The sequence below is a fragment of the Uloborus diversus genome, chromosome 4 (genome assembly GCF_026930045.1).
Source record: "Uloborus diversus isolate 005 chromosome 4, Udiv.v.3.1, whole genome shotgun sequence".
Taxonomy (NCBI): domain Eukaryota; kingdom Metazoa; phylum Arthropoda; class Arachnida; order Araneae; family Uloboridae; genus Uloborus; species Uloborus diversus.
The window spans coordinates 96,257,017-96,284,985 of NC_072734.1; the positions used below are offsets into that span (position 1 = coordinate 96,257,017).

Consider the following 27,969-nt stretch of genomic DNA (forward strand, 5'->3'; position numbering starts at 1 on the left):
TAAAAAGTCATCAATCAATGGAATGACACATTTGTTGCATAATTGTGCAACATAAATTCATCAATTGTAAGTATTCATCAGCACCATCAAGAAGACATTTATCACATACCTGAAATAAATCCCAATTTTTAAGAACATTTAAATATACAAAACATGGTTTATAGATACTAAATTACTAAGGCATTTCTGCAAATTAAGCCAACTATTATTTCAAAACATGTTTCAAGGAAGTTGAGAAGAGATATAATAAAATATTAGCTTTGTATTAACTGCATATTTTATAGTCCTTTACTAGCTGCGACGCCCGGCTTTGCACGGTCCCACCTCGAAAATAAAAGTTATGTCAAGTGATGCATGTTCAACACTCAGGCTTAAACAAACAAAAAAATTCTGCAGACAAATTGAGGAAAAATAATTAAAAAGTAAACATTTTAAATCCCCTGATTACAGGAAAAGCCTTTAAAACAAAGCAAGAACTTTACTTGTTCATATTCAAAAAAAAAAAAAATGGCAACAGATCTTTCGTCTCAATGATTTTCTTCATGCTATAAATTTTAATAAAAGCATTGTTGCAGAAAGTTGAGATGAAGCACTGAATAATAATTTGAATGGAGGAAAGCCTTCTAAAAATAGGGATTTTATGTTGAAATCTAAGTGTCACAATTAAAAATAAATAGTTTTTTAGATGATATCTCCGCTAATTATCATAGAATTATGTTAAACAGCCAAACATAAATACGGAAAGATTACGAATCCATCGATACCTGGTTCGATGGTCAGTTCACTGTCGTTCGGGAGAAGAGAAACTTGGACATAGATACATAGGTACATACATAGATACATACGCTCAGCTTTTAATTATATAAGATACTAGTTGATATGTCCAGCAATGCATGGGTTTTAAATGCAACATATCAATCTAAAGAGAGATTAAATAACAAAGAACTAGACCTTACAGTTCCCAACCTTTTTATTTCTCAGGTTACAATATACATAATGCAAGATTTAGGGCGATTTTAAAAAGTTATTTAGCATAAAAGCTAAACATGGGGGTAAATGCATTGGCAAAATGCTAAAAGGTTGAAGGTTAAAGAATACAATTATATATATCTCAAAGTGTCTTAATAAGTTTTATCTCCAGTTAAAAATTAAATTCCAAATTCAGCCATACTATCTTAATCACCTAAATGATTTCAGCAGTATGATGCCAAATTTGACATTTGGTAAAAATATGCTATCCCTATTATAGATATTTTTGAATAGATGATGCTACTTTTTTTTCAATGCTAAAATATTCATTATTAAAGTAAAATTTTATTTTAGCTCTAATTACAACTTTATATCACAAAGATATAAATTAATGCAATAAAAAATCATATTTCTTAAAATAAACATTTGTATACAAAAAGAAAAATTTTCCTTGCCTATGACAACATTTTCACACTGCTTTCTTTGCACAAAAAAACTAAACTTTATATATTTAAATGCAAAAATTATGAACATAAGCTAGACAAAATAGACTGAAAATGGAAATTTACTTCTTGTTCTATTTTGATTGATAATGCTCATCTTTTAACATTTTAAAGAATGCATTATGCTCCCTGCTCTTAGTTCCCTGCACTTTACCTTTATGTCACTTAACAGAAAACATTTTTGTACATCCTAATAAGACTTAGTATTTCAATATCTATATTGAAAAAAAAAAAGAGAAAAACTTTGCTTTAATTTTGCAACAAAATCAATTGATATAATTTAAAATCTGAAGTTTTTGTTTTTAAATTGATACAAAAAAAGCATTGCTTACTGCAATTTTTTCAGCAATTGCAGATTTCTGTTTGTCATTCAGTTTATCATTAAACACAATTTCATCATGGAGTTGATTAATAACTTGCCCTGTAGTATAGCCTTCATATGTGATATCCTAAAAATAAATACCTGTTTTTAATACTTTTAAGGGATGCAAACTAGAAATAAAAAAATCTACTGAGAAAAAACAAAAATAACCCACTACAAATTTAAAATACTCTTCGAAATAAGAATATTCTACTTAATCATTCATAAGAGATTGAAAATGGAAGATCACTGACTGAAAGTTTTAATCTCATTGGAGTTAAGTCCATACACAAACATTTTGTAAAAAACAATGATCACTTTCATTAAGATGGACTCTTCACTTAACAATAACAATAGCTTAGTGTGGTAAAAGGCAAACTTGAAACACAGATTACTGAAGCAGTGGGAAGCAAAGGGATATAAGTGCCAAAATTTAAAATTTGGAGGAGAAAACCAGTACAAATTGAAGGTGAACTTCTCTGTTTTGGGGCAAGAGAAAAAAAATTTCAATGAAAGCCTATCTGGGGACTGGAACTTTAGCTTGAAGGATTATAAACGTGTTTTACTCAAACCTTGAAAATGTCCACTTACATCCCTTTGCTTCTCACTGTCTCAATTAATGCCCTTAATGTTTAATATCACAAATAGTAATTACGATATAAATAAAACTACTACTTATAAGTAAATGCAAAAATGAAATATTTTTAAGCAAAAATCGTTTTGCTTCTTTGATACAATTTGAAACAATATAGTTATTTTTAGTCTAGTTTTAACAATCTAGTTTAACTATTTGCTTTAAAGATTTTGATAGTACAATATTTTGAAGATAACCTTAAAGAACTAAATTCATAATACAGTTTAAATACTCAGGGTTCATACTCTATTCGGATGAAGAAATTCCATGACTTTTCCAAGATTTTTTCATGACTTCATAAAAATTTTCATAACCTTCTTACACAAAGAGAATAGTACTATTTAATGTCAAACTTGCCAATTTTTTTCGGAAACGAGCATTAGCAAAACTTTTACATGACTGCAACTACTTCATCGAAGCACTTACTTGTGACTGAAAACATATCAGTGCACACTGCAGAAACTAATAAACTATTCTTATTTGTCTTTATTATATAAATTTAAGCAAAGTAAAAATATAGTGAAACAATATACTGATGTTTAACTGCCTAACAGATATTTAATAAATATGGCAATTATATAAAAAGTAATGAATAGGACAAAGTTTGAGAGTCATTATTAAGTTTCCAATAATAAATTTACTTCATAAAATATTGCCCTTTGGTATCAATAGTGCTTCTAATCATCCATGTAACTTGACAGTACCATTTTTGTTCATTGGAGTAAAGCCACAGTGTCAATAAATTCATTTTTCTAAATCAGATATTTCAGCTGGCCACATGGGGGGGGGGGGGGGTCAGTTTTGAGAGCTGTATGTTAGGCATCACTGTTTGACTATTAGAATATCCCTATTTCTATGACTAAAGTCTTTACTTTGGAAAGCTTTCAAATGATTAAGAGAAACTCTGATAAATTTAATGTTTTTTTTTATTATTTTTTTTACAAGTGGTTGAAATAAACTCGGATGTAATTGAATTACGTTTTCTGAATGGGTGTTGGAAAAATCAAGAACATGCAAGTCTACTACTACAGAATATAACATGTAAGAAGTGCTGAAAATAATGTTGAATTACAAAATTAGTGATGTCCCGGCAGTAAAATTACATTACGAAAAAGACGAGTGGCTGTAACACAGAAGCAGATGCAATAAGATTCCTAAACTCAGATTTGTTTTTGGGAATGTTCATTTTTCAAGTATTAACAGCTTTTACATGCACTACTGTTAAATCACTCAAGATTTCTAATGCTCTTTTAGCTGTTGTTACTTTATTGCTGCCCAAAACATTTTTCCATGACTTAAAATAAATTTCCATGACTTTTGATGAAAATATTAATTTTCCATGACTTTTCCAGGTCTGAAATTTGTCAATCTTTTTTCCATGACTTTCCAGGATTTCCATGACCCGTACGAACCCTGAATACTTCATGTAATTATTCATTCATGGTTCCTCTTATTTTAGACATAGTTCTTGGAAAGAGATTTATTTTTAACATACCTTATCAAATGTAAACCAACATCGAAAACCATTTTTATTCTCAATCTAACACCTCACTACGAATAAAATCTGAGTGATTTTGCTCCACTCTGGAATAATAAGAGAGTTAATTCCCTACTTTCAGTCTGATGACATGTATTGGGGAACATCTTGCAATGCTTTGTTTCTAACACCATTGTGAACACTCATGATAAAGTTCTTTTGCTGTCTCAATTCAGCTGCCTAAATATCAACATTAAAATCAACTGTGTTTTGTTTTCAACAAATTGCAAATGTGCATGTTAAAAAGTAATATTATAAACCTTTTGCAATGAAGTCAATACCGCTGGCTTTTATTAAACTTATCTATGTAATTACAAGTGAAAATCTTCTTTTTAAAACTGACACAAAAATCTTTCTTTAAATATTGGCTTTAAGACAAAAAATAGAGTTAATAAAAACTTTCAATATCTGCATAAATGAAAAGGTAAAAATATTCTTTATCATTGAAGGCATTTGAAACATTGTGATTTAACATACATTTAGCAAGAAAACATAGCATTTCACTAAAATAAAAATTAATAAATGAAGATAAAAATAAAGAGAAATAAAAAGGTAAAAAAAAAATATAATAAAAATAAAAACCTAAACATTTTATTAATATAGTAGAGAAAAGTACTTTGTGCTTAGTATGGACAATTTGTGGGATTAGAATTGACTAAATAAGCAACACACTTGATTTCATCAAACAACTATTTGATTAATAATAATTTACAAAAAAATATACTTTGAAATTAGAACCATTCTCTATATGACTAAAGAAAAATATTTAAAAAAAACTAACAAATAATTTTATTTAAATTTTGATGGCTATAAAAGTACTTATACCAAATACCTTACATACATAATGAGCTCTTAAATGAAAAGTACTTACGCAGACAAACTTTTCCAATTTTTCATAGCTGTCAGTTTCACATACAGTAATTAACCCTTTAATCCATTTAGATGGAACAGCCTAGAAAAAATGCAGAATGTTACCACTACATACATATCACAAAACACAACTCTAATAATGACAAACTCTTAACCATGTTTTGAAAATGTTTATTAAGTAATGAGAAAAATGCATACAGCATTTTGAATTTTGCTTCAGAAAGTGATAAATTGAAAAACCTTAAGCATTAAAATATACAGTACACTAACAATTATCAGTGGAATAGGGTGGCAGTGTAACCGTAAAAAAAAAAAAAAAAAAAAAAAAAAAAAAAAAAAAAAATCTGCAGTAAAAAAAAAATTATGTTAGTGTAAGCAAGAGCTCAAAAAAAAATCAGTGACACTTGCATGCATTCAAACTATAGCTAAAATAATAACAGTAAGCTAAGTTTTAATTATTGAAACTTTGAATAGCGACAACCTGATGATTGGACCACTTTTGCTCGGGCAACCCTATAGCGTCAGTTTTGTAATATTTTTACCTACATTTGTTTATATAACTTATGTGGAAACTCAATGAGGATAAATTAATCATTTTTTGGCACCTTTCAGCCCCTGACAACCCTGATTAGGGACCCGAAAAAGGTAGGCAACCTACTTTAAGTTTTCTTTACAACTTTTACTCTTCATTTATGACAACAATTTTTGGAAACTCGATGAGGATAACTTACTCATTTTTGGAAACCTTTTAGCCCCAGGCAACCCTGATTAGTTCACACACAATAGTAGGCAATCTTACTTAAGCCTTTCGTTTGCAACTTTTACTCTTTATTTATGATAACAATTTTTGGAAACTCAATGAGGGTAACCCTGATTAGGGACCTGAAAAAGGGAGGCAACATAACTTAAATGTTTTAGTTCCATCTTTTACTCTTCATTTATGATAACGATTTTCGGAAATCAATGAGAGTAAATTACTTACTTTTAGGCAACTTTCAACCTATGGCAACCCTGATTAGTTCACATGAAAGAGGTAGAAATTCTTACTTTTGCGTTTTATTTACAACTTTTACTCTTCATCTATGGTAAAAAATTTTGGAAATTCCAATGAGGGTACATCCGTCAAGCCTAGTGGGATCTTGTCCTACAGTGTATGTAATAAATGTATGCAAAAACTAAATAAGGATTGCTCATTATCGCCATTAGATAACACTCCCACATGAGCAATACATGCAAACAGGTCAATTCAAATATATCAAGCTAAGTCACACCAAAAACATATAGAGAGGAAATTTATCAAATAAAACTGGTCAGGTCACTTGTTTACCGGTGTAAATAGTGTAGATCTAAAAATCAAGTAGAATCGAACAGTAAGTAGTGTAGATCCAAAAATCTGATGTAGGTTTTATCAAGAGAAATAAGTGGTGTAGATCTAAAATTCAGGTTTCATCAAACCAGGTGACCTTCGAAGATTTGATGTCATAGGAAGGAAGGGGAAGAAAGAAATATGAACCTCTAAAAATAAATTTTTCACTTGTTAAGTTAAAATGGATGCATTTACCTACATTCAGTTAATCATCCACACATTTTTCTTTCTTTTTCTTGAAAGTGAGAAAGACCACGGATAATCAAGAGTTTATTGTTTTGTATAAGGCTTAATTTGAAAATAAAAAAGTTAAAAAATCATACTTTCAGATTTAAGATAGTTTAAAATAAAACTTTTTTAAGCTCAAATTTGACAATAAGTTAGAATTTTCGCAGTTTTCTTTTTCAGATCGAGTTACACTTGTTTTAAGTCTAGAGAGGGGAGCACATATTTCAGTGCTGTAACACAGGCGGAAAAGATGGGGGGACATTTACAGATATGGTCATAAGTTAAGGAAATCAGAAGGAAAAAAAATGGTATATCAAAAAAAAAAGTTTGTCAGTATGTTAGTATCCCTCTTGTTACTACAATTTTAAATTATTTCATACTACAGTATAACCCTGACTTAACGATTGTCAAGGGACTGGAAAAAGTTATTGTTAAATCAAGGATGTAGTTAAATCGAGGAGCATAGGCATTCAATGCAGTCAGATCTTAATTAGACAAATGTACAATCAAATTGGGGAAATCCTTAAATCGAAGTAAAAAAGTATATAAGTGGTTTTTTTTGTACATAATTAACATATAAACCTTATAAATCACAATACATTATCACTCAATAGATTTACACTGGTTGCCTTGAATACACCAATTTTGCATAAGCTAAGGATTCCAAGTCCCAAAATCCAATTTCGAAATGAAAAATTACGAACACATGTCAATTAAAAGTTCGAATATTACACTTTTTACACAAATGTCACGTAACATCTATACAACAGTTCTCATCTGAGATTGATGATACAATATTTAATTTTTGATAGAACAATTTAGTTAGGTTATGCAGTTGAAATCATATCAGTTTCAGCTTACAAACTATCATTCCATTGTTGATGGAATAAAGCCAAAAAAATTATCAATCCTGTTTTTATTAAAATTACCCTATGTTCTGACAGTAAATAAATACAATTGAAATTATTAATCACTGATTAGGTCTATTTAAATCATAAAACATGCAACAAATTTTATATACTTACTCCACTTATGTCAGCAATGTCAGAGACAGTGATTCCCTCATCTCCTTTCAAACGATAAGCACTTTGAAGAAGGGTAATGGCCTTTCGAAGATCGCCTTCAGAAAATTCAATGATTGCTTCTAGAACCTGTTTTGACCATGCGCAACATTAAATTACATTGTACACATCATATATTTTTTTACATTAAAAATATCTGAACCAACTAAAACTATAAGTTGATACTGACACAAAATGAGGAATATTTTAAGACCAAACAAATTCAAATTTTGAAATATGCACCATGAAATTTAACAAAAACAAAAAGAATTTATGCTTCAAAAAGCAGATAAACTTGCAACATTCCTTAGCTTTAAAGTTTATTAATTATCAATAAATTTTTTTAAGTCAGTCATTTATTTACTGCCTAATTTGAAGATACTGGTTAAGTATTCATCAGTACAACATGTAATTATAGCATATCTAGAGAGAGGCAAGGAGGACAAGGTTACCCAGAGAATGGGGCGGGGGCAACAATTGCTTCCAAAATATCAAATATTTTACATAGAATCAGAAAAATAGAATATTTTAGAAATTGATTGATAAACCTTTTCTTCAATTTCCAAATTGGCCAGTTCTAGTAACTTGACCCACATTTGGAAAGTGTCTATTTTTTGGGAGCTCATTGAAAAGGGAAAGTTATTGGTGCTAAGTTAGGTTACTGTTGCAATACGGCTAAGCAAGTAACGTTACTCAAGGTAATACAGAGAAATACACTTCATTTTTTTTTCAAATTTGCCACAAAAAAGTATTATTTCTTTTGTTAAAGTATGTTATTACATGCAATATACCAGACAACACGGTTATCAATTCCAGAGTCTGCAGTTTCGTTCTTATTAGAACTAATCAGCATGGAATAGAGAATAACTGAGCTGGAGGCAGATGTCATCTCATTGAAGCTGAGAGGGCCAACAAACTGGTAGATAAAAGAAAATTTATCTCATCAGCAAGTGACAGCAGCATGGTGCAGTTCGACTCAAAAATTAAAAACAAAGCTTGAACTTTATAAAAAAAAAACAGCTGTTGTAAAAAAATAAAATAAATAACAGTTGAAATATCTTAAACAGTTTAATTTTTAGAACTGTACTGTAATAAGATTTTTTAAATCTTCTCTAACTTAATTTTATGTAGAAGCAATGTTGTAAAAACATTAGAGATGAATCTTTATTTAAAAAAAAATATACTTACCCCATCTTCAAATGTAACATTTTCTTCACTTGCTACATATTTCAACCTATCTGTTAATGTATCTTTAGATAATGGTTTGAAACGGAACTTGGAACATCTGGACGTTAAAGGATCTATTATTCTGAAATTATTAAATCATAGTATTTTTAGCACATTGGAGTTTTACTGAAGAAGAAAACAAGTACAGCAATTTCAGCAATCAGCATATTAGTGGATGAGAATAGCAAATGTTTTACCACTGAATAAAATTTTGTAAATAAATAACCTACACATAAGTTGTAAGAAGCACAAACTATGTGACACTCTACTAAATCATATAGCAAAAACAACTAAAAATTAGAACATTATTACCATTACACATACATATATACTCGTTTCATTCTCTTAACAATCCATGAAAGATAGAAGTCTGTTTTAAAACGACTAAAACTAATTAAAAATAGAATGAAAAGAGGATTTTAAACTTATTGGTTGCCACACTAACTTGACTGTTGAAGGTACAAAAATATTTTACTTATAAACTCACAAAAAAAAAGTAAAAAGGAAGAAAAATGTTACATACCACATACTTAGAGCATTAGTCATTTCTCTAATATGTCTTCTGTTTCTACAGAGTGCGGCAAAAAAAACGGGACAAGCAATTTTTCATTCAACTTTATTGAAAATAAATAAATTAACAAAACGCAACAAATAGTAATATGAGTAGACCTTAAGTGATTCAAAAATTTAATTGTTTTTAAACTTGTCGCCGTTTGCAGTTACACAAAAATCAACCAATTGATATTTTCAGTCATTGGCCGAAAGACTTTTACCTTTAATCTATCTTATTTTCACCAAAGAAACAGATTTAGAGAGTTTGAACTTTTGTGTGATCTAGGGCAGACCTTAGACACTAAAATAACCCATACACTGTAATCCATGGGATTGAGGTCTAGCGAGTAGGATGCCCACTCAACAGATATCATATCAGGAAAATTCACCTTGCACTTTTGGCTTGCACTATTGTCTTTTTAAAAAAGTAAACTGGTGTGGAACTTCTAAAAGGAATGTTCAGTCTCACAGAAGTACAACAGCTTCAAAAATGCTCTACTGGTACACTTTTCGATTCATTTTAATGCCCTCATTCACAAAAACCAGATTTTTTTATTTTTTTATTTTATTTTTATTTTTATTTTTATTTATTTATTTATTTATTTATTTATTTATTTATTTTTTTTTTGACCAATTGTGCAAATTTTGCCGCACACCAAAACCAACTTTGGATTTTGGAAAGGTTCAGCATTTGTCAAGGTGCATGGAGTGTCTACAAAAACAATTCTTATCGTTATGAGAGTTATAAGCTGGTTGAATGGTAAAGAGCTGCTCTTCAGTGAAAGGAATCTCTCCCCAAAGGTGACTTGCAGCCAGATTCAAAAGTTTTTGGTATCTTTGAAACCTTACTGGATTACTTTCTTCAGTGAAAGGCTGAACTTTTTTGAACTTGTAAAAGTTCTGTTTGAGCTTTGTTTTTGCTCTTAACTGCACTGATTGGTCACATATTCCCGTTTCACCAATGACCTCTCCCATGGAAACCCGAGGATTTCATTGAACTGGCTTTTTGTTGGCCTTACGACTAACAGAAGTGTTCGTTGTACCATTTTGTACACTTCCTGGATCTCGACTATCATTTTCAGGATCATTAAAATGGTATATTGTATCAAACACTGTTTGCTGAGGTACATCAAGTAAACAAACTGTCATTCTCCTTGTTTAAACCGCTTTAAAATAGCATATCTTTTGCTTGACATAGTAAAAATGCCAAATAAACAAGCATAAACTAGGAGATTGATTATAAATTCATTTCCAACTGAAGTGAGAGACAAAAAGAAATAAACACACTCATTAAAAAGAAATTAGTTTACTTCCATTCAATGATACAAACTTTAACCTAGTTTTGTTTGAATATAGCACAACATTCAAAACTTTGACTTAAAGCTTGTATCTCGACAGCGTCATTCTTGCAACAGTGAAAATTAATGAAAAGATATTTTACAGCTAAACCAAAACCTAAAAATTAAATCAATTTATGTTTCGAATTTTGCCAAAATATTTCCCTTAAAAAGTGTAAATTTGTTATACAGGAACTTTTTTTTCTTTTGTGTAGTGTGTGAATATTAAAATTTTATATAGATTCAGGAAATTGAATTTTGAGCGTCAATTTCAAGGGTCTTCAACTGCAGCTACAAAAAACAGGCATATTTAATGCTACAAACCCCTTGAGATCATTTGCTTTGACTAAAATGTTAGGGGGAAGGAGGAGAGTCACCATTATCTCATAAATTTAAATAACTACTCTTAACATGCCATAATTTGAATTGGAGTAATGTTTTGGTACAGATGTGATATACACCCCCCCCCCCACCCCCCCATTTGGCGACATCCGATTTTTAGTTTAAATTCAGTAGTTGTGTTTTGAAGTAAAAACATTAGAAAATGCCAGTTTCTTCAAACTTGAATGTTAATTAAAAGTTAACTCCAACGTGGTGTGTATCTGTAACGTGCCATTGTCATATGATGCTTTGTTTTGGACTGAGTGTGAGGATTTATACTATAAAAAGGAAAGTTCTTTATTTTAGAATTTAAAAAAAAAAACCCTCACTTCCGAAATTCTTTGTTTTTTTACAAATCCTTGAGGGGTTCTTGTAGTTTTTAACTTTATTTTTACTGTATATAAATTAATTTTGCAAAAATAGTACAGTTATTTTGTTCTAAAAGTTAATTCTTATAGATGCCACGAATTATTTAGACATATTCTATTAACGTGAATCCCTGAGGTACTGAATTTCTGAAAATAAGTTGACCCCAGCATTTTATAAAAATATAAAGGTGTTATTTTATGTAAAATATAATAGGTATTTTGAGAGCATGTCTGTATAGCAAATAAATGTATGGTATTTTTGTATTGTTTATGTTTAGGATGTTTTGTTGAGACGTTTCTACTTTTCATACATCGAAATTTGAGTAACTAAGCGCTTTTTTGGATGAAATAGTTATGGATTTTGGGGATGTTTTCCGCTTTAAACATCCGGATTTTAATCGCTTTGCTCTTTTTTTAGCAGAGTGTGAGAAAAGTTTTTGCTCGATGAAATGCATGTTGTAAAATAGCTTTTATTTCTATTGGCACATATTTCATTGGTGAGCTGTTATAGTAATTTGTCAATTTAAGCATTTTAAATACTTTCTAGTAATTGTTCTTTGTGTACAAAACCTTTCTAGTTTCTGGTATTTTTGAAGCGTATATTCGTGATGTTTTTTGTTGTAGTTTTGTGTTGTTTTTATATATATTGTGTTCTGAAATGCTTTGATCGTGTTTTTTTTATCTGATTTTTTCCTGTTGGCGCTAAAAAAAGCATTGCTAAAAAGGATGTATGACATATGTCGTCATACATCGTTTTCTTGGCGACGCTTTCTTGGCGGTAACAGGAAAAAGTCGCCAAGGGTGGGGTATATGACATCAGTTCCAATGTTTTTTTTCTTTTTCAAAAATAAAAATAAATTAGAAAATAAAATTTAAAAAACGTTACCTGCTAACATAGTTGCAAATTAAACAAAACCTTGTGGATTTACTAGCTTTCTCCATTGTACGTCTCAATGCCGTCTGAAATGTTTTAGAAAAGGTTTAAGTAAAAGGCTTGATAAAACAAAATATATGATGGTTATTTTTAAAACAAATCATTCAGGAAATAACACTTTTTAGACTTTCTAGTTATCTCTTGAACATTGCTGAAAAAATGTTAGTGAAAAGTAGCATATTTTGAGTTAATTCATAATAATTAAGTTCCATTTTTTTATACACAAAGTTGAATTTAAAAATAAAAAAACTTTGCTTTAGCTAGTCCATTGCAGCTGTTAATTAATTTAAATGATAATTCTATAATGTAAATAAATATATTTTATGTCTTACATACTAGTTCATTTGGAAAATTTATTTCAAGTTAAGCTGTAAGTTTACTTTCTTCAGCTATTTAAAAAAAGAGAGAGACGCTGTTTATGCATGATTGTTGCTCATTGTTTCATCTAGTTTACGAAAAGAAACTCTAAATCCAAAGCTGAATGATTGAGACACACCAACAGCAATTTAGTAAACTTGTACAAGTTTAATCTCTAGGTGCAAGCAAAGGAACACTCAAAAACCTGCAGAAAATAGTACTGTCCCAATATATAAAAACAGAGTGCATGACTGACAAAACATGAACACTGAAAATCTAGGAAACATGACAGAACTGCAATTTGCAGCTTCTATGCAATATTACTTACAAAATATTATACTGGCTAATAGTTTGTAGTTAATAAAACAACCATGAAGAAATATAACAATGCAGTAAGTACTCTAATATTAAAATTTCAAAGAAGTAATTAAGAAAAATCAAACAGACAATGTCAAAAAAATATATACACATGGGCAAAACGCTTTACAAAACGCAAGACTGAACTTTTTTTGACCATTAACAGGATACAGTCTTGGTTTTATTATACTTTTAGTTCTTAAGTGACTTTAAAACATACTGAAATTCCATCTTCAGGAAGGAAAAGTGGCACTTAAATTTCAGTGTATAAAACAGAGTATTTCTTTTTTTTATAGCCATTGATTTTTTATGTCCTTAAACAAATCATCTAACATATTTTCTGGCATCTATGAATTACCCTTGGACTTGTTTCAAAATTGATGTTTAGAAACATTGTAACCATACTCAAATACATACATGTAGTCATCAATAAAAATCCAACTACCCTCCCCCCCCCCCTCCCAATAAAAAATTCCAAACATTATCTTACTGATTTCCTTTTTTTTTTTAAATTACTGCAGCACAACGATGAATATTTGAAAAACAAGTAAAAATGGCTTTCTTTTGCCATGATGGGCTAAGCATTTGATATTGTCATGCGGAGACAACTATGTTAATGTACTCCATGGGTGCAGAATGTCCAATACGACGATCGGGGGAAATTTGAACTATCTGGAGAAAATTTTGCAGATCCAATGTTTTTTTATTTCTAATTTTCCAATATTTTTCGCCAGTGTCTTTCGAACGTATTTTTTTTTTTTTTTTGCATCACCACTCTTTTTATTTTCATTAACTATTTGTTGGATAATAATTTACATTTTATAATAAATATTAGATAGGAGATTTTAATTAAAACTTGCATGTATTTGCTTAATTTACTTTTTAGATATCTAGTTCTAAAAGTTACCAGTTCATTCTATTAGTTTTAAAGATGCAATTTTTTTCCGAAAAATTATCTATACCTATAATAATAGGAATGAATTTTTATCTGAAACATAAAACATATTGTAAAATCTTGGGGAAATTTTCATATAGATTGGGGGAAGTATTGGCAGTAAAAACATTTTCTGCACTCCGTGATGTACTCTTGTAATGAGCAGATTTTTTTTTTTTTCTAAATCCTAAAATGAATAATAAATAACATAGGAATAACTTAAATCTCTTCAAACAACTTAAAAGTACAGAATAAATACCTGAGCAGCATTTGTCATTGAGTCTGCTTCATCAAGAATAACTATTTTAAATGGTGGACATGGTTTTCCACTGAAACAAAAATAAGCATAATCAACAAAATGTAACGGCAATTACAAAAAAAATTTAAAAGCTTAATTTAAAAAAGGTATTTCATATGTATACAGCTAAAATCACACATACCTGAATAATTTCAAATGTTTAAGCAGAAAATAGACTTTACTCCAAGCTTTATATATGGAGAGAATCAATTTTGGAAAGGAGAAAAAATAGTAATTTATTTGTCTTTTTCATTGAAACATTGCAACAGTTCTCAATGTTCAGCATTCTTTCCATAAATTTATACAAATTCTTAAAAATTGCTTATTTTCATTTCACTAAATTCACACAAATGTTCAAAAAATTGTAACAGAGTCGTCCCTCACCACATCGCTCTTCGTCTATCGCGTTTTTCAAACTTTTCCATCGAATTTATTTATTAGCTTTTATAATGGTCTCAGTTTACCTCTTTCATTTAAAGAAGTAAAAAAATACTGATTTTTAACAAAGCAAATTCTTCTTAGGGATTCTAGGAAGTTGACAAAGGGTTTAGGGGATTATAAAAACGCTGCAGAAAGTAAAGTATCTATATTCGCTTTCAACCATTCAACACTTGGGGAGTGTATATCACTGTATTATTGAAAGAGGATAGATATGTTTGTGAATAGTGCTCAACTTCTTGCTTCTCAAACAGTAAACATTAATTTCAGAGGGGAAATAATGCAGAGCCCAGGCTGGAGAAATATTGTCACTCATTTGCATTTATTTCATCATTAATCATGTTACACTGTTAGTTCAATGCACAATACTAACAATGAAAATGTAATAGTTATAATAATGTCTAATAGGGTCTTTTTCATATTTTGTGTAATATATTGATTATTATGAGTGTAATAGAGGCTAAAGAACGTTATTTCATATCAATAGGAGTCTAATTATTTATTTTTTTTAAAAATTAAAAGGTTGTAAATAAGGTTCTTTTGCTCTAACTAGGAAGATATTTGCTTTATAAATAAAGAAACCTATTTCTCGGAAATACACTTATCGTAGTATAGGCTGAAACGAATTAACCACGATAAACGAGGGTTGACTGGTTTTAAAGAGCATATTTAAATTCCAGTTAAGAATGAAAAAAGATTGTATATTTCACTTCATAGGTACTGTACATGAAATGGCAAAAGTTAGAGCGAAAAGTTCTATTTGTATGAAAAGAAAATTTTTGTACATACATAACCAATCATCAATAACAATATAGCCAGAAATCATTTTTCTCAGTACTGGTACATTTAAACATAAGACAAAAAAAAAGTGGGTTTCCAGATTTTTAATAAAAACTGCATTCAAGGTCATAGTTAGAAGGAAACTGTGGGGTATGTTCTGTTATTTCCCGCAAAATTTCAAAAGCATTTTATATCAGGATTTCCCTAAACTCATGTATTTTCCGTCATCATGGCAGGTCAGGACAAAAGTCATTTTAAAATTAATGTAAATCTTGCTATTGTTTGAAAAATAGACCACAACACAAACATAATTTCGGTTTGAAACCTATTTTGAATTAAAATAAAAAGTTTAAATTGAATTTTTGGTGATACTTGAAAACCCCTAACGTCTTTCAGGCTACCGTCCTTGAATGCACTCAAATAAAATACACTCAACTAACAGCAATATGCCGATAACAAATGCAAAATTCTAACAAACTAGTAAAAATCATCATAGAACATTTAAACTATTGAGGAATTATTTGAGTTTAAATACCTTTCTTTAAAAAGTTTCACGCTAGATGTAAAACACGTATACTTTATATAAATATGACTGCATAGCAGAAAAATCTTCGATATTTAGCACGAGTTTTGAAGAATCATTTTCTTTTTTTAAAATGATTATTCAAAACTCATGCTAGATATAGAACATTTCTGGTTCATTTAAATATGAAAAATAATTAATGCATCTTTGCATATGAGAGTGGTTAAATTTTAAAGAACATTATGCCCTGTTCACGAAAAAAAACATTAGTTTATATTAAGTTCAGAAAATAAAAAGACCAAATGGGAAGTATGTAAAACATAGATGTTTTTCTCTTGAAAAAAAATTGCCTAGATTATTTTTAAAATAACCAATTTTGAATACAAGGAGAAATTTTAATTTTGTAGGCTACGTTTTATAGATTATAAATCCTTACTCTGGACGAACAGAGCTTGCAGTTTGTTGTGAAAAAGATTTCACTTTTTCTCTAATAACTTGAATACCTCGTTCATCAGATGCATTCAGTTCCAGGATACGACTTTTGAACATGTCCCTAAATTAAAGAAAAGAAACCTGTACTAAATATAAAAATAAGATAGATAATAGTCAAGAGATGAGATCATGCCACGGTCATGTTCTATAAATATGTCAATGGATGAAGGCAAACAAATGACTAATACCATCTGAACAATAAAATTAGATTGTTTCAAATTTAAATAACTGTACAAAATCAAAATATTTCAGTCAAAAAGCAGTAGCACAAATATAAACAAACATCTAAGGTTCAATTCTTATTCTATTTCAAAACATATATAGCAGGTCTTACAATTAAAAGGGGGGAAAAACACCCATTCTATCAATCAAGATATACATATCCAGACATCTATTCTGGACATCAAAGCCAGACTAACGTAAGTTACACTATTACTACTTTGCAGGAGAGCATAAAAATGTTGGTCTGATGCATACAAATGTTCTGACTCACGATCTTAAAACACTGTTTTTTTTTGTTTTTTGTTTTTTTCTAGAATTACCTTGTTATGGCTCAATACATAGTAAGATTCTACAAACAATGTAGTAGTAACCTGAAAATCATCATTTTTGGACTTATGTAAGTCTGGCCCTAAAGGTACAGAAATTATCTAATTTTATGTTCTGGGAGTCTGTAAAAGATTTTCTTCCAATAAGTTGGTAGTAACTTGAGGCACATTCCAATTTTGCCAGACTATGTCCTTACTGATCACCTTATGCACAGCACAGGGACGTGCACAGGGGGGAAGGGGAGAAGGGACACCTTTTGGCCCAGGCCCAAGCCTGAAGGGGCCCAAGATTTTCAAAAAGAGGGGTGAAATCTGTGTAGGACATAAATGTAAAGAAGATGGAGGGGAGCCTGTAAAATTCATTAATGATAGGCCCTAAAATTTCTGTGCACGCCTCTGCTTATGCAGTATGGTAAACTGTAAAAAATTTTAATAGTTTCAAGTAGGTGAAAAAGTTAATATTTTATATAAGTTTGACCAAAAAGTTAGGCCACAAAAAAATTTCCAAAATGTTCATGCGTCTCAACATTAATTTCATTCACAATTGTAAAACGATGAGCAGAAATCCAAAAAATCTTCTGCAGAGTGTTGTGAAAAAATGATGAAAAGCAGAAAATCTTTTCTGTGCTTGAATTTGAGCTAGTGGAATGGTTTAGTTCTATTTGGGCCCAAGAAAATACAAATTAAACAGGATTATTTCAAAATTAACAGCCTGGCATGACATTTTGCTATATAAATAAAATATATTATGGTGGAAAGAAAAGCAAGATGATAGATGAGGATTATATTATCCCTGATGGAACGTACAAATTAAAGACACTTATAATTAGTTGTAATTGCTTATAATATTGCATTAATGCATATTAATGTTTCTGGGGATCCACCACTTGCATTGTTTTTCATTATATTAAGAAGTGATAAACAGCGGGGGCGGTGCAACTCCAGAAATATAAATGTATACATTACTGCTGCATTATAAGCACAAATAAATTTACTTAATCTTAATTATACCTGCGAATATAACTTGAATAAATATAAATAACACATGAAGGTTCTTCACTGAAGATCTGCAATACAACTCTAACTATGCAACATGTGACGCTTCCAATACTTTTTTGAATTTTTTTTACACCATCAAATTTTTTTTGGACACAGGTCTTATAGGAATAAGACCGGTACTTTGGTTTTTCACCGAAAAAATGAAAATTTTTTTTTTAAAAACCTCTAGAAAAAAAAGATCTGCTTTGATGGTTTTTAAAACATTTTAGGAGAGAGGGGGTTTCCATGGGTCCATGAACTTGCTCTAAATGTTCATGATTTTGAACTTTGCACCTCCCTATCCCTCAAAAGAATGTTAATGATTAATATAATGCTCTCTTTCTCTCCAAATAAAAATGGCTATGAAACTGTGAAAAACTGAAAAAAAATCGGGGCGAGGAGGAAGTCATTTCTAAAAAGTGGGACACGTTGGAGGAAAATTGTGGTCATATTTGGATTCAGGGGGTCATTTTGCATAAGAAATAGCAAGAATGGTGTCAGAAGAATTTTGGAAGGGAGGTTTTGCTGTGCAGTGTTACAGAAAGTTGCTTCATGGGAACATCAAATAGTTGCTACCAAAAAGTTTAAATTAGATCAAGGGCAAATATAAGCGAGGATATAGTGCCTAGAAAGAATAGTGTGCCGATCGGCGCTTTTTCCCCTTCGATTCTTGAAGACAAAATGTATGAAAACCGCTAGGGGGCAGTGCGGTCGAGTTGTACGTTCAATTTCGCGGTGTTTACATTAGTAGACGCGCGATTTTGTTACAATTTAGTTCCGCGTTTCTCTTTTTTACCTTTATTTCGTGAATATTTCATGAAACAGCGTTTAAGGCTTTTAATGGAGGCATCAAAGTTTAATATTAGAAGAAGTAAAGCTTCATCTTGTTTCGTACCAGGGTGCAAAAGTGGATACAAAACATGCAAAGAAAAAGTTTCGCTTTTTAAAGCTCCAGCAGATGAAGAAAAACTAAAGAAATGGAACTCGTTAATTCCCAGGTTAGATAAAGTTTTTGATAAATATTGCTCAATTTGTGCTCTGCATTTCGAAAAACATTTTATTGAAACGCATTATAAGCATATTATAAATGGTGAGGAAGTTTTAATTCCTCGAGGAAGACCTTTTTTGAAAGATGAGGCAATTCCGACAATTTTCCCAAATCTGCCAACATACTTTACTAAAAAAATACCAAAGCAAAGGTCCATCAGGAATTATGCAGTTAAGAAAAATGTTCCCTGTTTGAAAAAAAATAAAACTTGATCTTTCCGCAGATGAAACTGAAATAACCACGTATAAATCTATTATAGATGAAATTGTTCATATTAATTTGCCTAACGAATATTGGGTTTGTATGAAATTTAAAAAATCTCCAAATATTGTAGTTTTTGTATATAATGAAAATTATGTGGAAAATAATATTGACGATAAAAAGATCATTATTGAAGTAGAAGAAAATTTACAAATCAATGCTACTATTTTAGTCAAAGGTGTAAAAGTAGATTATCCTGTTCTTAAATCAGTGTCGGATGTCAGAAAACTTTTTATTGACGTTGAAGCTAGAATCGTGTGCAATGGGATGGGTACATCAGAGGAATTCAAATTTGTGTTGCCTGTAATGAAACGAACTGAATATTTTGCTGATGGTTCATCTTTAAGACACTGTAAATGTCAAGGTTTTGTATTGAGTGAAAAATTAAGTTGTAATTTTTGTAAAAAGAAACGTAAATATTTGTTGACACAGAGAGCTCTGAAAAACAAAAGAAATATAGCAAATTTACAAAGAAGTATGGTTGCGGAAAAATTAAAAACATGCATCAAGTAACTTACCGTCTGAAGAAAAAATCAATGGATTTATCAAACAAATTAAAAGTTAAGGAAATTAAGAATAAGGCGAAACTTTCGAAACCTTTACAGTTAACTTCGGAAACTGTTTTTAAAATTTAAAAATAAAAAAAAGAACAAAATCGAATTTTCGATAAATTGCTTCGAGGTGCACACCCCCATGCTACAAACTAACTTTGTACTAAATTTCATGAAAATCGGCCGAACGGTATAGGCGCTGTGCGCATCACAGGGATCCAGACAGAATTCCGGATAGAAATCCAGACAAAAATCCAGACAGAAATCCAGACAGAGAGACTCATTTTTATTATTAGTAGAGAAATAAGAGACGCGCTGTTATTGAATACTTAAGGGCCATTCATTAATTACGTAAGGATGATTATGGCAATTTTTGACCCCCCTCCCCCATGTAAGGGTACGTAAGAATTTTCACCCCCCCCCACCCCCACCCCCCATTTTTATGTAAGATTCTATTTTGTTTTTCAAAATGATAAAATAACAAATCTTGAATCGTTACATCACTGGAATCGTTATTAAATTCACATTATTAAATTAAACCTTTTGCGTAAAGAAATAGTTACTGAAAAGAATCTAAACTGAATGTTTTTTCGACTTTTTTTTTTTTTTTTGATGTAATATTAATTACAAATAAAACATGCCGTACGCAATGCGACTCCTTTATTATATTTTACACTATAAATTCTTTGTAAAACAAATAAAAAAACATCTTATCCTAACACGTTTCTTACCTTCCAGACGCAAATGGAACATAATCTCTGTCAAATCACTTGACCGCGCAATTTCTAATGTGAAATATCGACTTGGAAAATATTATGTAAGAATGAGTTTGACCCTCCCCCCCAAGTAAGGGTACGTAGAGGCTTTTCCAACCCCCCTCCCCCTCGGGACCTTTACGTATTTAATGAATGGGCCCTTATAGTCTACTATTTTCATTGAAGTAAGGTAGTTTTATAATAAGGTAATAAGGTAATTTTATATGCTTCAAAAAATAAACGAACACCCATGTAACAATTAGCACTTATTACAGAATTTGTCTTATGCGCAAAAATAAGTTTAATCCGAAAAACGGGGCTTTTAAACTGCGAAATCAGCATGCAATCGCTGATTTAAAACGAGTCTGATTGAGGAGCATAACGTACTACTCGAGTGTAGCGCCACCTGGATTTTCCTCAGATCTGACCTCACTTTTTCCCCGCCGATCGGCACACTACTCTTTCTAGGCACTATAGCGAGGAGCAACTCTGGAATAATATTCAAAAAGGAACCTTCACTCCTTTCCCCTCCTTCTATCAGTGCCAACATGTCCTGAGTTGAGCTTTAGTGTTGAAGTATTTGCATCTCACCTCCTCCATACAAACATCTCCCATTGCTTCTACTACCCCAAAAAATCAACTAAAAAAGTTGTTTTACAAATTCAATTTCGAAAATCTTCTGGTGGATTTCCTAAGTATCCATTTTGCTTCAAGTAATAAGTCGCGCATAAAGACTTTGTCAGTATTAAACTTCTTACTTTTATGAATTCTAGCCTTTTCTGCTTTTAAAAATAAATAAATATAGGAAGAAAACTTGATGAAGAATCAGGAAGGAAGATGAATCGGTCAACTGTATCAAGTCTTTGCCTCACTTCGGAAAAATTGAAGATCTGGCACTATTGCTTACCAGTAAAAAATTCAAATCACGGGGGAAAAAAAGTGGAAGAGCTTGGTTATATAGGCCCAATCCAGAATGAAAACATATATACGCCACATAGTTAGACAAAAAATGTTCACTTACACCAGAGTTCTAAAGGTTCAAATTAAAAGTAAGAGCCCTTTATTATAATCTACATGTTTCTCAATCTTAAGAAGCAGGAGCAATACTAAGCATGAACACTTAATTTATGAGTAAATAAAGCATGCAAAAAAAAAAACAACCTCACCCAAAAATCTCCCTTGATAGTGCAAGAATAGTGGACGTTTTGCCAGTACCAGGAGGACCATAAAACAAAAGATTTGGCAGCTGAAAAAAAAACCAACAGAATTTTCCATTACAAAACCAAAGAAATAAAATTAGGTTGTTAGAATAGAACTAGTCAACCACACTGAAATATTACCTCAGGATTAGTTAAACATTTTTTCAAAACTGCAACCACTTCATCTTGATAAACAACTTCATCCATACGTTTTGGTCGGCTGGAAATTTTTTTTTAAATACTTTTAATTCAAAAAAAGTTGAGAAACATTATCTTCTTTAAATAGAGTGGAAATGAGTGACATCTGCAACAGTATGCACAACATATGAGGCAGTGAGATGTAAGTGGGCATTTTCAATTTTTGAGTAAAACGTATTTAATGATAAGGTCCTAGGTAGGCTTTCATTGAAATCTTTTTCTAAATCTCGATGAAGAGCAGCACCTACCAGAGCTACTAGTACTATTTCTTGCCCTAAGACAGAGGAGAAGTTCACCTACCATTTGTACTGGTTATCTTTAAATTTTTAATTTTGGCACTTAACATCCCTTTGCTTCTCATTGCCTCGTATATACAAGTTCAAAGCTAAAATTTAATATTACTTTGAGCAGACTTCACAGAAGAAACAAATGTTTTTCACATAACAGAAGAATTATTTATAACAATTAATTTTCCATAAGGTGAACAAGTGTGAACATATAACCATATTATTAAGTAATTTTTATAATCATTCAAGTAAGAAATCACAATCTACACAGGCTACTTAATTTTTTTTTAGAAATATTTCAGCTGTTCGATAGGAATTGAGTGGGTGTCACAAAAATTATCACAAAATTCAGAATTGTTGGTTCTAAAAACTTTAATTTAGCATTTAAAAAGTTTTGTAGATTCCAGCACAAAGAAAAAAAAAGAAAATTAATTTGAATTCTGAAATTTTGAATTTAAAGTATGTTTTTCGCAATCACAAACTGAGACAGGACCCTACTCATTGGAGTTATTGTTCTAGAAACGGCTCCTGTCCCCCCCTCCCCCCCAAGTCTGCCTCTTCTCCTGGGCGGTTACTTGTGCATAGTTGTGTGCGTGCGTAGACCTGTGTGTATGTACATAGGCGTGTGTGAGTGTATGTGTGTGAAGTCGTGTGTGTGTATGTGTGTGAACGTGCGTGTGTGTAGGACATGGACGCCTCCAACCAGGAGAAGCGGATAGCTCAAAACCGGAGCAGCTGCGCAGCGCCGCCAGCAGAGGACAGTGGGCGGTGGTTTTGCAAAGGCTTCTGGTCCAAGTTGAAAAAGGCACGGACACCAAAAACGGTCAAATGAGAACAATAAGCAATCGTGATTGCTCAAAAATCATAAATTCTCTCATAAACTTATTTTATGTTAAAATTGTGAAAATAGTTTAATACAGTGGTTTCCAATTTATGGGGCACGCTTTCCTAGGGTGCATAGTATTATCGTAAAGGGGCATGCAGCAATTACCTAAATTTTTGAATCAATAAAAAAGTTAATTGAAGCAATACAATAAAAATCGACAAACGACATTGCTATGACTAGCATGAGAAATATTGGATTGTGGGAAAAAGGAGATCTTACTATTTTTCAACCCAGGGTGTTGGTCTTTTTGGTTTTTTAGAAGCAATTTGAGAGACTCCATCACCATCAATTTTAGCAACAGCCACCTTAGGTTTATTTCCACTTTTATAGCCTTTTAAAAATGCATCCATGATGTATTAAAATGATCTGCAAGTGAAAGTAAAATTAATTCACAAAAGGTAATTTTCATATATTACATGGTTTTACTTCAGCGATATAGTCCTAATATACTCGATTCATGTTACAGCAAAAATTACCCAATTCATACAGCCCTATTTTAGTCTTAACACCAAATATAACTGAAACTACCAAATGAATTGATAATAACAATTAAAAAAAAACCTTTTCTTTCAATTTTACTAAAAGATTACTGTTATATTATACAGAAAAAGTGAAATTAAAAAAAAAAATCTAGGTGAATGAACAATTTAGGCGAAGTTGTGGTTTGTTGATCCGCTTTTTAACTTTTCATTTTTTATCTCATCAAAATATTCAATAAACAGTTTGTTTCTACCATGAGTTTCATTTAAATCTTTTTAATTATCTGAACCATATAAATGGCAAACATTTGTTGCAAACAGAGTGTCTTAAATTCAGATAACAATCCCATCAGTCAAGTGGTTTCACGTCTCTGGGACTGAAAATGCATCGGATCTAGGTACCAGAGGTTTACTTCCATCTCAACTGATCAACAGTGACATGTGATCAGTCCATTGGCGACATTGCTCCAGTTCAGAGAAAATGCTGCACCACTAGAGTGGACTCTTGGTCGGATTGTTGAACTTTTCCCCTTAACTGATGGAAGCGTCCAAGTAGTAACTGTGTATACTAATTACAGACATTTTAAAAGAGGCATAAATAAGGTTTATCTTCTTTCAATTTCATCTATACTAAATTGGACAATTCCGTCAACTGGGCTGAAATAAAATTTGTTCAATATGACAGTACCATATAATTTCATTACAGGATTTTTAAGACTATAGGTGAAATTTGTTGGACACAAATAAAAATTTAAAATATTAATGGAATTAAAATAATTTAGATTGGTCCAACGAGCCCTGACAGCCAATTAGTCAAAGCATTAATTAATGTTGCCCCTTACATTCTCAGATTTTTTTGTTTGACTTTAAAATTTTTGGCAGCCATTTGAAGTTAAAAGTGCTATTTTTTATGAAAAATTCCACTATTTTGTTAGTTAAAAACCCATTAAAAAACAAAAAAACTCAAACTCAACACTGAGGGGAGGTTTTATATGCAGAATGTGTGTACTAAATTTGAAATGAATCGGTCAATTGATTTCATAATGGGAATGAACACAGACTTTGAAAAAGTGGTTTTGAGAAAAACGCGTTTAAACTTTAAAATCTTAGAAGTTAAAAAGCATCAATTCCAGCTCTATAAAGTACTCCCTGCAGCAGCTTCAATCTCCTTAGCCTCTTCTTTTTTCATTATTTATTTATAGTATATTCAACTAACCATAAGCAATCAGCACTGATGTTCTGATCCTCTGCAGCTGTCAGAACTACTGTATTCTTTAGCAGCTGTCAGAGTTACAGTTTGAAGGAGCAGAGACTGAATACTTGATAACTTTGAGAATTTTGCTCGAAACAATTTGAAATTTGGGGAATATAATTTTGAAATGTTTAACTACAAGTCAAAACAAAAAAAAGAAAAAATTAGTTTTTTTTTTAAATTGAACCCCCCCCCCCCCCTCCCCCTAAAATATCATTACGATTTACAATTTTTTCAAGTGGTAACAGATAAATAATTGTATCATCATTAAAATCGATTAATAAAATTCAAACATAGTCGAATATTTTTATTTATTTCTCTTGAAGTGCAAAGGCTTATTATATTTTGATTACAATTATCAATTTTAATTACGTATTTTTTAAACAATATTGAATATTTCATAAGGTGTAATACTTCATAATCCGTTGCATAAGCAAGTGAAAATGGAGGCGATTCTGTGTGCATACCGCCTCAAGCTCATAGGTCTCTGGAAGTCCCCTCGTTACCTGTCTCTGTACGATAAACTGTGTGCAAAGACTAGTAAGCATCCTTACTTTATGATGCCTTCTGACTGGATGTTAAAACAATTCGGCTTTAATGCCAATTATAACATTGTGTTTCCGTCCAGAGAGCAATGAAAGGATGTACAGGATATCATTGGCAATGCACACGAAATCTGGTTTACACATGGTTCCAAGACTGCGTCTGGAACTGGTTCTGGTGCATATTGCAGCAGCAATAACACTAATCTGTGCTTCTCTTTAGGGAAGCTTGCTAATGTCTACCAGACAGAAACTTTAGCCATATTGGCTTGCGTAAACAACTGCCTAGATCGAGGCCTAAGCGGGAAGGTTATCAGAATATTCTCTGATAGCCAAGCTGTGTTAAAAATTCTCAATCGTAACTGTTTTACTACCAAAACAGTTTAGGAGTGCCATAATGCACTGGTAAGACTAGCTGGCAGTAATAGGGTTTCCCTTTACTGGGTTCCTGGTCACCGTGACATTTTAGGTAACGAATTGGCAGATCCGTTAGCTAAACAGGGCTCTAATGAACAGTTTATGGAACCTGAGCCTGTCATTGCCTGCCCTACAATGCAGTAAGGACTACTGCAAAGAACCTTCCTTATGGATGAAGCATATGGCCTGTGGCTTCAGTCCGAGTCTCAAAGACAGGCCAAGACTCTGAACCAGCAGCCTCCCTGGCTCAGGTCTAAGGAACTGCTTAACTTGAGCAGGAATGAGATCAAGTCTGTTGGGTTACTAACTGGACACTGCTCTCTTAATAGGCACCTTAATCTGATGGGTGTTACCGACAACCCTTCGTGTAGAGGATGTCATATGGCTGATGAAAGCTCAATTCATGTGCTATGTGAATGTGACTTCTACTCTGCACAAAGATTTGAGCACTTGGGATACCACTATGTAGATCCCTGGGAACTGCCTAGAATTTCAGTTAGGCAACTGCTGAGATTTATTTCTGTTACTGGGCTCCTTTAGTAGTCTAAGCGGGGACAGTACAATAGACCTGTGGTCTCGGTGCTCGCGCTGTTTTCAAGCGCCCTCCTTTTCACTTCATATACTTCAATACTTCATAAATTAAAGTTGCAAAATTTAATACTCACTTTTCATCCTTTTTCTCTATTTTTTGAGCTGTGTATTCCATAAAAAATATTAACAGTTAGTTAAGTGGAATAAACTGACTTTACATATTCAAAACTACTTAACTTTATGATTTTTTTTTTTCTGGTTATTGTGTCATACTAAAATGATTTTGTAATAATAAGGCAAATGTAATGTATCATAAGAATAAAGAAAAATTTGTAAGCAACAAAACTTAAATTGAACATCTGAGTGTTTTTGCTTACATTAAAATTACTATGAACGTGATAAAATTAATAAGTAACAGTTTGAATTAATTTTGCACTGTGGTACTGTTAGTGTTGTTGGTACCCTATTCAACCCATTTGTATATACAGTAAATTCAGCAAGTTGTTTTTTATGCATGTTTTGCTTTAACTTTGAAAGGCAAAAATAGGAGAAACATAGTTGAAAACATATGCTGTAAAGGAATGTAACAGTGTGGGACGTAAAAAAATTTTACATCCGACACCTAGATTTTAATAAAAAATATTCACTTGTTAGAAAATTAAAATAGTTTACATCAATGACATTGAAAATCTTGCTTGTTCCCGAAAATACATGCATGTAGCTTTAAAATTATTGGCTCAGCATAATTAATTGCACATTTTGGTGTTGGACGTAAAACACTTAATGTACCCCAGAGGAATTTATTTACAAATCAAAATGAATTATATTTTGACACATTTTTGCAACATCACCAGCAACATATTGTATAATTAAATGGTTATTCATCTTAATTCATAATATTGGGATGTATTTTTTGCAAAAAAAATGGAACTTCTTTGAGAGTCGCCAAATATGGTTTGAAAATACTCAAGATGTTGACCTTAGTTTAACCTCCTGTAACATATTTATAACTAAAGCCATAAAATTTTAGACAGGAATTTCAAAATATATACAACTCTTTCCCTTTAAAATGATACCTTATTTGTTTAGAAACTTTAATTCTGAAAATTTGATCATCTGGTTGACCGTATCATGGAATTACCCTTCATTTATTATTTTTTATCACATCGTAAAATTCTTTAGGAGTGCGAAATAGAACATTTATCAATCAGTTTTCTCCCCAAGTAGAAAGTGCTGTAAAGAAATGAACCAGACGAAGCTAGAGGCATTTGAAAGAAAGAAATGCTTTAAGGCATTCTGTCGTATGGCAATACAACTAGCCAGCATATCTAAAGAACCAAAAATTGGGCATTTATTAAGACCAACAGAAAACGGTACAAGCAACAGGAAATACTTTAAAATTAAAAGTACGAACTTGTCAGTGTCTCTAATCACAGAATCTCGTGGAAACCAAAACAAACCGCCAAAAAT

At 31.4% G+C, this 27,969-nt stretch overlaps 1 protein-coding gene across 1 annotated transcript; it reads right to left on the reverse strand.

Annotated features, from left to right (window-relative positions):
• Positions 1 to 27,969, reverse strand: LOC129220216 (replication factor C subunit 4-like). The gene is made up of 12 exons (XM_054854581.1): positions 27,914 to 27,969; positions 23,498 to 23,644; positions 22,049 to 22,127; positions 21,875 to 21,954; positions 16,452 to 16,568; positions 14,236 to 14,305; positions 12,281 to 12,354; positions 8,718 to 8,838; positions 7,494 to 7,619; positions 4,876 to 4,956; positions 1,805 to 1,921; positions 1 to 109 (listed from the first exon to the last, which is right to left on the reverse strand). Exons 2-12 carry the CDS (start codon positions 23,626 to 23,628, stop codon positions 11 to 13), a joined length of 1,095 nt encoding a protein of 364 aa, XP_054710556.1. The 5' UTR covers positions 23,629 to 23,644; positions 27,914 to 27,969; the 3' UTR covers positions 1 to 10.